Consider the following 12,813-nt stretch of genomic DNA (forward strand, 5'->3'; position numbering starts at 1 on the left):
AGGCCTTGGCTGCAAGCAGCCAAGGCCAATCTGCCCTTTTTGCCTGTCTGCCAGCTGTCAATCTTAATCACTCAAGAGCCTGCCAGAGTTGGTGTTGTTTCGCTTTCAGGGAATATGGTGGGTGTTTTTTTCCTGTCCCAGATCTACTCCGCGATTGGCCCAAAAATTTTACTCTGCCCCTGGTTGGACAGAGATCCTTGTATGGAGCCAATGGGAGTTGGCTGGAACCTGGAGTTTTTATCATCTTGTTTCTAGAATAGCTGGGCAGATGGCCCTTCTTCCAACCCAGTTGCTGAGGGCTCCTTGAGACTATTCAGCCTCTGCCTTCCTTTCCTCTGTAAAGCTCAAAATGCAGGTGTGGCAGGCTTTATCACCTGCCTTGAAGCTACTGGGAGGAGCTAGCTTCTCTGGGGAGAAATGCCATTTAGGTTTGAAAGCCAAGAACTTTCTAATGCAGGACTCTTGGCTACTGGGGTTCCATGTCTCCCTGCCCTGCCTCCCACCCCTGCCTCTCCTCAGTCACCTCAAGTGCAGGCCTCCCTCTCTGCAAAAAAGCCTTGGGTGAGTGGTTGCAAGTGAAAAGTCCTATGTTTGGGGTTTAGAGAGTCAAAACAAAAACAACAATGAAACTGTGGCTTTCCCACTAGCACCGGGCTGCATCCCTATTTCGCAGGGGTCTGCCTTTCGAGGCTGGTGTCTCAAATCCAGCTTCCCAGGCAGCCAGCAGCCATGTGGCTTTTCCACAGTTGGATGTTACACCTACCACTGAGGCACTTGGCTCTGGTGCTCAGCCTGGGCTGGGCTTCTATTTTTCTCCTGTAAATCAGCTTCCTCCTCTCCCCTTCTGCCTGCAGGCCTTCCAGCCTCTCTCGACCTCTTTCTGCCCTTCCTACTGGTCTCCAGGTGTTTTCTGTCCTTCCTTGCTATAAGTTGCTTCCTTCGCTGGGCCTCATTTGTTAATTCTGGGTGGATGTTCTCCAACTTAGTTGTATTTCTAGTCTGGCCCTGGAATGAGGTGCCTGACAGATTTGCCTATTCGGCCGCCATTTTCTCCTCTAGGCTTGAGGACTTGCTTTAACTTTTTATTTTGTTGAGCGTTTTTATCACAAATGGTCATTGAATTTTGTTAACCTCTTTTTTGCATCGATTGAGACAATTTTTCTTTCTTATTCTATTAATAATGGTACATCAATTAATTTAACATGGTAAACCAACCTTAAATTCCTGAAGTAGACTCCATTTTATGATACGTTGTCCTTTATATATATTGCCTATTGGATTGCTAACTTATTGTTATTGATTTGTGCAGCCTTTTATGAAGGATTTTAGTCCATAGTTTTCTTATGATGCCTCCCTGGCTTTAGTATTGAGATAATACCTGCCTCATAAAAATGAAATTTCCCTTCTATTTTCTTTTTAAAAAAATATATTTTTATTGATTTCAGAGAGGGAGAGAGAGATAGAAACATCAGTGATGAGAGAGAATCATGGATCGGCTGCCTCCTGCACGCCCCCAACTAGGGATCAAGCCTGCAACCCGGGCATGTGCCCTTGACTGAAATCAAACCTGGGACCCTTCAGTCCACAGGCTGATGCTCTATTTACTGAGCCAAATCGGCTAGGGCTAAAATTTATTTGTTTTTAAAATTTGTTTTAAAATTTGTCTTTATTGTTGAAAGTATTACATATGTCCCCTCTTATCCCCATTGACCTCCTCTAACCCACTCCTTAGCCCCAGACCTTCATCACACCATTCATTGTCTGTCCATTGGTTGTGCACGTATGCATGTAAGTTCTTTGGTTGATCTACTGCCATCCACTGACCCACCCAAGCCTTCCCTCTGAGATTCTACAGTTTGTGCCATGCTTTTATGTCTTTGAATCTATTTTGTTTGTCGATTTAGTTTGTTCATTAGATTACATATATAAGTGAGATTGTGTGGTACTTGTCTTTCTCTGACTGGCTTATTTCGCTTACCATAATACTCTCCAGGTCCCTCCATGCTGTCTCAAAGGGTAAGAGATCCTTCTTTTTTTTTTTTTTAATCCTCACCCAATGACATTTTTCCATTGATTTTTAGGGAGAGTGGAAGAGAGAGGGAAAGACAGAGAGAAACATCAATGTGAGAGAAACACATTGATTGGTTGCCTCCTGCATGAGCCCTGACCAGGGCCTGGGCTGGCGAAGAGCCTGCAACCAAGGTACATGCCCTTGACCAGAATCGAACCCAGGATGCTTTGGTCTGCAGGCTGATGCTCTATCCACTGAGCCAAACCGGCTAGGGCAAGATCCTTCTCTTTTACTGCTGCATAATATTCCATAGTATAAATGTACCACAGCTTTTGTATCCACTCATCTACTGAAGGGCACTTGTGCTGTTTCCAGATCTCAGCTATTGTAAATTGTGCTGCTATGAACATAAGGATGCATACATTCTTTCTGATTGGTGTTTCACATTTTTTAGGATATATTCCTAGAAGTGGGATCACTGGGTCAAATGGGAGTTACATATTTAATGTTTTGAGGAACCTCCATACTGTTTTCCATAATTATTGCACCAGTCTGCATTCCCACCAGCAGTGTACTAGGGTTCCCTTTTCTCCACATCCTTGCCAGCACTGGTCTTTTGTTGATTTGTTGTTGGTAGCCATTCTGACAGGTGTGAGGTGATAACTCATTGTCGTTTTAATTTGCATCTCTGATGATTAGTGACTTTGAGCATTTTTTCAAATCTCTCTTGGCCATCTGTTTGTCCACATTGGAGAAGTATCCATTTAGGTACTTTATCCATTTTTTAAATTGGATTGTTTATCTTCCCTTTGTTAAGTTTTATGAGTTACTTATATACTTTGGATAACAACCCCATATCGATGTATCATTGGCAAATATATTCTCCCATACATTGGGCACCCTTTTAATTTTGTTGATGGTTATTTTTGCTGTGAAAAAGCTTTTTATTTTGATGTAGTCTCATTTATTTATTTTCTCCCTAGTTTCCTTTGCCCTAGGACAGTGGTTGGCAAACTCATTAGTCAACAGAGCTGAATATCAACAGTACAACGATTGAAATTTCTTTAGAGAGCCAAATTTTTTAAACTTAAACTTCTTCTAACGCCACTTCTTCAAAATAGACTCGCCCAGGCCGTGGTATTTTGTGGAAGAGCCACACTCAAGGGGCCAAAGAGCCGCATGTGGCTCTTTGGCCCCTTGAGTGTACCTCAATCAGATTGAGGACGTTTTTAGCAAAGGCCAGCTTAGGAGTACCCTAATTAAGTTAATAACAATGTACCTACCTATATAGTTTAAGTTTAAAAAATTTGGCTCTCAAAAGAAATTTCAATCATTGTACTGTTGATATTTGGCTCTGTTGACTAATGAGTTTGCCGACCACTGCCCTAGGAGATGTATCAGCAAATATATTGCTACAAGAGATGTCTGAGATTTTGCTGCCTATGGATTTTTTTCTAGCATTTTTATGGTTTTACAATTTACATTTAAGTCTTTTATCCATTTTGAGTTTATTCTTGTGTAAGTTGGTCGTCTAATTTCATTTTTCTGCATGTATCTGTCAATTTTCCCAACACCATTTATTGAAGAGATTCTCCTTACTCCATAGTACCAGGTATACTCTTGCCTCCTTTGTCACATATTAATTGAATGTAATGGCTTGGGCCAATTCATTGGTTCTCTGTTCTGTTCCATTGTCTTTATGCCTGTTTTTGTGCCAGTATCAGCTTGTTTTAATTATAATGGCTTTGTAATATAACTTGATATCTGGTATTCTTCTTTAATCTAACTTTATTCTTCTTTCTCAAGATTGCTGTGGCTATTCTGAGTCTTTTTGTGATTCTAGATCTGTGATTTTATAGGGATTGTATTGAATCTATAGATTGCTTTGGGTAGTATGGACATTTTAATGGTATTAATTCTATCAATCCATGCACATGGGATATTCTTCTACTTGTTTATATATTTTTTCATCTCCTTTTTCATTGTCCTTTATTTTCTGAGTACAAGTCTTTTACCTCCTTGGTTATGTTTATTCCTAAATGTTTTAATATTTTTGTTGCAATGTTAAATGGAATTGTATTTTTAGTTTCTCTTTCTGAGAGATCATTATTGGTATACTAGAGGCCCGTCACAGGAAGATTCCTGCAAGAACAGGGCTTCCAGTGGGCTTCCCTCCCGCCACCGCCACCCCTCCCGCCACCGCCACCCCTCCCGCCCCCCGCACTTTCCCTCCCGCCACCGCCCCGCACTTTTCCTCCTGCCGCAGCCACCCTCCATTCCCCACACTTTCCCTCTCGCAGCTGCCCCCCCCGCCCCCCCCCCGCGCTTTCCCTCCTGCCGTCACCGCCACCTTGCTTTCTGCTTTCCCTCCCTCTTCCTTCTATGCTGTCTTCAGTCTTCACTCTTTCGTTGGGTTAATTTGCATACTCGCTCTGATTGGCTGGTGGGCGTAGCGGAGTGATGGTTAATTTGCATGTTTCTCTTTTATTAGTGTAGATAGAAATGTCATCGATTTCTGGGTGTTAATTTTGTATCCTGCTATATTGCCAAATTTATTAATTTATTAGTATTTTGGTGGAGTCTTTAGGGTTTTCTGTGTACAATATCGTGTCATCTGTGAATAATGAGAGTTTTATTTATTCTTCTTATCTGATTGCTGTGGGTAAGACTTCCAGTACTGTGTTGAATAAGAGTGGTGAAAGTGGACATCCCTGACTTGTTCCTGTTCTTTGGGCAAGTACTTTTAGTTTTTGCCCATTGAATATGATGTTGGCTGTAGGTCATATATGGCCTTTATTGTGTTGAGGTATGAACTCTGTATTCCTACTTTGCTGAGAGTTCTTACAAAAATGTTGGAGCCCTGGCCAGTTTGGCTTAGTGGATAAAGTGCTGGTCTGTGGACCAAAGGGTCCCAGGTTTGATTCCAGACAAGGATACTTAACCTCAGTTGCCAGAGGCAACCAGTTGATATGTATCTTTCACATTGATGTTTCTCTTCCTGATTATCCCCCTCCATTCTACTCTCAAAATCAATGGAAAAATATTCTCGGGTGAGGATTAATTAAAAAAAAAAAAATAGGGTGTTGGATATTGTCAAATGCTTTTTCAGTGTCTATTGATATAATAATGTGGCTTTTGTCTTTCAGTTAGTTTATGTGAAGGATCACATTTATTGATTTGTTCCAGCCTTGTATTGCTGGAATAAATCCCAGTTGGTCATGGTGTATGATCTTTTTATTTTATTGCTGGGTCCAATTTGCTAATATTTTGTTGAGGATGTTAGCATCTGTGTTCATCATGAATATTGCCCTGTAATTCTCTTGCTTTTTAATGTCTTTATCTGGTTTTGGAATTACGATAATGCTGGCCTCATAAGAAGAGCTTGGAAGTGTTCCTTACTCTTGTATTTTTTGGAATAGTTTGAGGAGGATAGGTATTAATTCTTCTTTGAATGTTTGGTAAAACTCCCATGTGAAGGTGTCCATACCAGGGCTTTGTTTGTTTTGATTTTTTTTTTTTATTACTGCTTCAATTTTATGAGTTGTTGGCCTATTCAGGTTTTATTTATTTATTTATTTATTTTTATTCCTGATTGAGTTTGGAAGATTGTATTTTTCTAGACATTTTCCATTTCATCCACATTGTTGAGCTTGTTGGCATCTAGATGTTCATAGTATTTTCTTACAATCCTTTGTATTTCTGTGGTGTAAGTTGTCACTTCACTGATTTTATTTATTTGGGTCCTCTCTCTTTGTTTCTTGAGTCTGGCTAAAGGTTCATCAGTTTTGTTTACCTTTTCAAAGAACCAGCTATTTGTTTCATTGATCTTTTGTATGTTTTTAAATTTTACTTTTAATCACCACCTGAGGACATTTTTCCAGAGAGAGGGAAAGACAGAGAGAAATATTGATGTGAGAGAAACTGACCAGTTAGGAAAGAAGAATGACACAGCACTAATAAAGAACACATTGGAAGGAATACACAGCAGGTTAGGTGAGGCCTAGGATTGGATCAGTGAATTACAAAGACAGGGTAGGAAAAAAACACTTAGAGAACTAAAATGAAGAAACAGGAAGACACCTTAAGGGAGCTGTGGGACATCATGAAAGTCCACAATATTCACATCAGAGGACTACCAGAAGGGGAAGAAAGTGAGCAAGGAAAAGAGAACCTGTTTGAAGAAATAATGGCAGAAAACTTCCTTAACCTGGTGATGGAAAAAGTCACACAAGTTCAGGAGGCACAGAGAGTCCCAAGCCAGAACCCAAACAGGCCCATGCCCAGACACACAATTAAAATGCCAGAAATGAAAGCAAAGATAGAATCTTAAAGGCAGAAAGGAAAAAGCAATTTGTTACCTACAAAGGAGCTTCCATAAGGCTGTTAACTGATTTCCCATCAGAAACTCCACAAGCCAGAAGGGAATGGCATTCAAGGTAATGAAAAGCAAGGATGTAAAACCATGACTGCTCTACCCAGCAAGGCTATAATTAACAATAGGTGGTGAAATAAAGAGCTTCCCAGACCACCCAAAAAAAAAAAGGCTAAAGGAGTTTATCCCTACCAAACCAGCATTGCAAGAACTGCTAAGGGACTGCTGTAATAATAAGAATTAGAGAGAGAGAGAGAGAGAGAGAGATATAAAGAATTTAAATGGCAGTAATTAAGTACTTTAGAGAGAAAGAGAGAGATACATATAAAGAATTTAAATGGCAGTAATTAAGTACTTGTCAATAATAACCTTAAATGTAAATGGAGCTGAATGGATACAAAAACATGACCAAATATATGCAGGAACTCTCTACACGAGACCCACCTCAGAACAAAAGAATCACACAGGATGAGAGTGAAGGGTTGGAAAATACTTTGCATGTAAATGGAAAAGAAAACCTGTTTTAACAATATTCATATCTGACAAAATGACTTTTAAATGAAGGCTGTCACAAGAGACAATAAAGGTCACTGTATAATATTAAAGAGATGGATCCAACAAGTGGATATAAACCCTGGTAATCATATATGCACCCAATATGGGAGCACCTAATATATAAAGAAAACTTCTGGAGAGCTTTAAGGGAGAGATTGACAGCAATGTGGGGGACTTTAAAGTGCCACTGACTTTACTGGATAGATCTTCCAGACAAAAAAAATCAAGAAGGAAACAGTGACTCTAAATGACACACCAGATTAGATGGTTTTAAATGACAATTACAAAAATTTTCACCTCAGAACTGCAGAATATATATTCTCTAGTGCACATGGATCATTCACAAAAATAGACCACATGTTAGGACACAAAACAAGTCTTTACAACTTCAAGAAGATTGAAATCCTATCAAGAATCTTCTTGGATTGCAATGGCATGAAATTAAAAACCAACTACAGTAAAAAACTCAAAATATTTAAGCACAAGGAAGCTAAATAGCATGCTATTAAACAATTAATGGGTTAACAATGAGATCAAGCAAGAAATCAAAAACTTCCTGGAAACAAGTGAAAATGAACACACGGCAACCAAGAGTCTCTGGGACACAGTAAAAGCAGTCCTGAGAGGGAAGTTTATAGCACTACAGACCAACCTTAAAAAAGAAGAAAAACTTTCAATAAGCTATCAGACACTACAACTTAAAGAATTAGAAAGAGAATAAGAAGTAAAGCCCAGAGTAAGTAGAAGAAAGAAAATAATAAAGATCAGAAGAGAATAAATGACATATAGAGACTGAAAAAACAATACAACCCTAGCTGGTTTGGCTCAGTGGAGAGAGCGGGACCGGAGGGTCCCAGTTTCCATTCCAGTCAAGGGCATGTACCTCAATTGCAGGCTCCTCCCTGGCCCGGGTCCTGATCGGTGTGCACTGTGTATTCCTTCCAATGTGTTATTTATTACTGCTGTGCCATTCTTCATTTCTAACTGGTCATTTTTAACAGTTCCTATATTTTTTGTCATGCTGTTGAGCATCCTTATAATCATTACTCTGAATTCTATATCTGATAAATTTCTTATCTCCATTTCATTTTGCTCTTCTGGATAATTCTCTTGTTTCATTTGGCTGCCTGTTTGGGTTTGTGTCTACGTATTAAGTAAATCTGCTATGACTCCCAGTCTTTGGTGCAGGACAATGTCAAATGCTGTTTGTGACTGGCCCTGCAAACTGTTTGAAAGTATTAGCAATCCAATCCTACTCTACTTGCAGTCTGATTGTTAATATTAGTCTTAATTAGCCTCAGGCTATTGATGACAGCAAGGAAATATACTCCACAGGGTGGGGCAAGAAGTTTTCCAACAGGGTGGGGCAATTGCTTCCCACCCCCAAATTAGAGATGCCTGCATTATGAGGTCTGCTTGAGAAAGATGTCCTCTGCAGTATGAGGGAATGTATCAGCACAGAAAACCAGGGTGGCTGTGGTCCGAGCTCTAACCCCAGATACCCCAACACTAGACCCCAACTCTAGTCCTCTCTGCTGGAGCCCAAGGTGAGTGGCTGCACACAAAATTTTGTCTGTTGGCCCTTTAAGAGGGTGCCTGCATTTCTAGCTGTCTCTTCCTGGCAGACAGCAACCCTGCTGTTTTTCACAGCCAGATGGTATGTGGGCAGCTTTCTCAGTTCTGGTTCTCTGGGCTGGGGAACCCAATTTGGTGTTTATACCCCAGAGTTCTCAGTGGGAACTCCCCACAGCTGAGATATTCCTCTGAAATTTCAGCTGCTGTCTGTGGTTGCCTGGCCAGCCCCCTTGCTCTTCCACACTTCCTATCATTCTCTATGTAGTCTCCATTTTCAGTCCTTGGTTATCAGGGTTCTCTCCAGCTAGTCCTCAGTTGATTATTCAGGATGGTTTTTGTGTAATTTAATTGTAATTAAAGTTAGGTCCTGTGAGAGTGTCAGTGTTGCTTCCAGTTACTCCATTGCCATTCTAATCCTTTCTATTAATAGATTTTGATACATGTAAGGTTCTTATATTTATTTTAATTACCTTTCAATTATGAAAGAAGGCAAATGACCCAGTGGTGCAGTCTCTTTGATTACCAGGACTGTCCCTTGTGTGGAATATGTGGGCCCTCCTGTTGTAATTGAGTGTTCATAGCAATTGGCCCATTCTTATGTGGGATTCACCCTCAGGGTGGCTGACTGTGACGATTGACCCTGACTACAGTGTACAAGCTGCTGTGCAGGTGCTGACCACATGAAGCACAGAAGGGTCTGGTGCCTGCCGAGATCTCCCTTTGGATATGCTGCTGGTGAAGCCAATTGGATACTGCTATGATAGTATCTGAAGCTGGCCATTGCCTGTGTTAGCTTTGGGGCCTATTGAGAGGGACTCTGGTTCAGGCCAAAGTCAGAAGCTGCCTGTGACTGGCCCTGGGTTGCTTTTTTGGAGCCATAAAGTGATCACAGTTTGTGATTGCCTCTGCTTGGTCTGGGTGTCTATGGGAAGGACCAAGGTTCACACCAAGTCCAGCTTTTCTTATTACAAGGCCCAGGTTCTGGTCAGCAGAAGTCCCAAGGCACCCTGAAATCCACCCTCTCCCACCCCCCCGCTGCCCTGTCCACCTGATAGGCTCAGTGGTACCTGAGTTGCATGAGGTAGTTTCTCGGTGAGTCACTAGGAAGTGGTATGTGGTGTTCACCAGACTGATACAGGTTCAAACTCAGTTGCCCAGTGCTAAGTCTGAGACCATTTTATAAATGCCCCAGGGTATACCACCCCCTGGCTGTCTGCATTTCTTTGCGCTGGTGCCTCGGGGAATCTTTAGGGTGAGGCCAGCAGAATTTATCAGGTCCAAACAGACCAAGAGTTAGCCATGTGAAGGGAGGGTTTTGCATTGGTTGGGTGTGTTAGGGAAAAATGGTCCCTGTCCTAGAGCCACCCAACTCAATCTGTTCAAGATTCTGCTAGGAGTCTGAGCTCAACAAGGTGGGCCGCTGGGAGTTTGGACGGTGGTGCTACTGGATCTCACTTGAGGGGAAGGTGCCGGTTCTGGGTTGGTTCTGGAAGATGGGAAGAGTGACCCAAATATAACCATTGTTAGAAGTTACTTCTTTGTTTGCAGGCTGTGAAACATCTTTGGCTGGTGGGATTGGGTCCAATGGGGCTAGGGTGGTGGTATGCTGATCCAGCTAAAGGATTATCAGTTTTATTGATTTATTCAAAGAACCAGCTTTTGGTATCATTGATTTTTATGTTTTTCTGTTTTCTTTTTTAAGTCTCTGACCTCTCTTTTTAAAAAAATTTTTTTTCTAGCTTTTTAATATTGTTGATTTTAGATTTTTTTTCTTTTCCAGTAAAGCATTTAAACTTATAAATTTTCCTATATGAACTACTCTATCTGCATTCCAGAAATTTTTGTATATTGTATTTTCATTTTCCTTAAGTAAAGGGCATTAGCTGACCTCATAATCCTTTATAGGAAGTTGAATCTCTCTTTGGATTGCTTTTTATTTGGTGGATTATTTAAATATTAGCTCTCCAAATATTAATAGAGAGTTGAGCTAAATGGATTATTGCACAAAGAATGACAATAAATTATGTCTTTAAACTTTAAAAAATTTTAAATTGTAAAACACAGGTAACATAAAATTTACCATCTTAAAAAAATAAATTTACCATCTTCACTATTTTTTTTAAAAATATATTTTATTGATTTTTTACAGAGAGGAAAGGAGAGGGGTAGAGAGTTAGAAACAGTGATAAGAGAGAAATATCGATCAGCTGCCTCCTGCACACCCCCTACTGGGGATGTGCCCGCAACCAAGGTACATGCCCTTGACTGGAATCGAACCTGGGACCCTTCAGTCCACAGGCTGACGCTCTATCCACTGAGCCAAACCGGTTAGGGCCATCTTCACTATTTTTAATACCACAGTTCAGTGGTATTAAGTACATACATAATCTTATGCAAACACCATGATCCATCCCCATAACTGTTTATATCTTATAAAACTGAAACTATATCCATTAGACAATAACTCCCCATTGTCACCTGGCAACCACCATTTTAATTTCTGTCTTGGTACCTAGGGACCTCAGTCAAGGGGAATTGTACAATATCTCTCTCTGTGACTGGCCTGTTGCACTGAGTATAGTGAGTGTCCTCAGAGGACAGTGTTCAAGGCCTGTCTGGGTGATGGTGCTGATGAGTTCCTAGAAAAGGCCACTCTCCCCTTCAAGATGGCGTGGGCTCCGTGCCTGAGTCCCGCAGTCCGGTGAGTGACCGCAGGAGTGGTAGTCTCTCCCTGTCCAAGAGAGCCTGGTCTGCCATCCTCTGCTGCTCCTGCCGGATTTAACTGTCCCTCACTCACTCACACAGACATCACACACATCCACACACTCTTCCTTTCATCCTTAAATTTGTTTTTAGTGGTGTTCTAATATTTAAAATACTCACCTACAGTTAATCATTGTTTACTTTCAAATATTATAGTATCCCTTACTGTGTAATGTAAGAACCTTACAATAGTGTAGTACTAATTTCTGTTTCCCGTTCTTTGTGCTATTGTTGTCATACATTTTACTTTGATATTATGTCATTTTAAAATCCCATTGGAGATGATCTTAACTTCATTTAAATCTTCCCTGAACAACCCTCACTGTTAAGGTTTGTCATGGTAAATTATAAGATTCATGAATTTGTTCTGACTTGGGAGAGTGAAGCATAGAGAGGCAGTCAGGAAAAAGCATTACTTAGCCTAACAGAGTCAGTGCTGGAGGAGACCCTCACATTGCTGCAGAGTAACCTTTCATCCCGACCTCACCACTCAGAATTTTTCTTTAATCATTGATAATTTAATTACTCTTACTTTCAAATGTAATTTTGTTTTCTCTATGTGCTATGTAATAAATACTGGAGCCAGAAATTCTATATTTTATCTGACAGACCATAGATTCTCATCCAGTTCTTACACTCTGGATTCTTGGGTGTGTATTTCAGCTTTGATTTTTTTAAAAACAACAGTAATTGGCAACTTCTGATTCTTTATGATTTCTAGATATGTAGTGAAAGCCAGTAATCTCTCAGGTTTTATTGGTGTGCTTGTTTCTCTCATATATAACATTTGTTTATTTTTTCTTAAATAATAATAGAATACAAATAATATAGTCACTTTATAATTAGCTGGTTTTCCTTCAAGATTTTTTTTTTTTTTTTAGTACTTGTGTGGTAGTAATCGAAAAGACAACATATTTATCGATCCAGGATACCAGACATTTGAGCAAGAACTGAATAAAATCCTCCGAAGTTGGCAACCAAGCATACTCCCAGATGGTAATGCTCTTTTGAAATAAAGCTGTTGCTAACTTGCTACTGGGATTTTTAATTTTACAGAATGTTTATCTATATCTATCTATCTATCGCCAGTGTCCAGGATAACCAAACGACTGGTCACCAAGAGGTGCATTGAGCACCTCTTGGTCCCTTCCCTGCAGCCCACAGACTCTGATCACAGCAAGGCGGGCGGCGGGCAGCGGGCGGTGGGCGGCGGGCGGCGGGCGGGTGGGGTGGTGAATGCGGTGCACAGCTGTGGGCGGGGCTGTGATCAGCGGCTGGCTACCGCACGCAATTTCACATGCTGGGCCTCTAGTTAATTATAATAAGGAAATAATTTAAATTAGCATATTTTTCAGAGTATTTATTTGTGAACTCAATGGTTCATCTTTTGAAGAATTAGAAATGAATGTGGTTGATAATTAGTGTTTATGAAGAGCTTTGTAATAAATGTGGACTTCTTTCTCTGGAGTAAGAAAAAGCCCAAGGGGAGAGTATGATGTAAATAAACCTCTGTTTTTGATGTGTGAAGTAAAAATGT

The 12,813-nt window shown here is 40.5% G+C and overlaps 1 protein-coding gene across 10 annotated transcripts in view; it reads left to right on the plus strand.

Moving 5' to 3' along the window:
• The window catches only part of ZMYM2 (zinc finger MYM-type containing 2), a 192,902-nt gene that overhangs the window by 173,862 nt on the left and 6,227 nt on the right, over positions 1-12,813 (plus strand). For all 10 annotated transcript variants that reach the window (XR_013960258.1, XM_080662167.1, XM_080662164.1 and 7 more), the window contains one exon: positions 12,158-12,272. Coding sequence is in view for 9 of the 10 variants with exons in the window: in XM_080662167.1 (XP_080518293.1) it covers positions 12,158-12,272 (115 nt within the window). In the remaining variant the exon portion in view is untranslated. The remainder of the gene's footprint in view (positions 1-12,157; positions 12,273-12,813) is intronic.

The sequence above is a fragment of the Plecotus auritus genome (genome assembly GCF_963455305.1).
Source record: "Plecotus auritus genome assembly, chromosome: 3".
Taxonomy (NCBI): Eukaryota; Metazoa; Chordata; class Mammalia; order Chiroptera; family Vespertilionidae; genus Plecotus; species Plecotus auritus.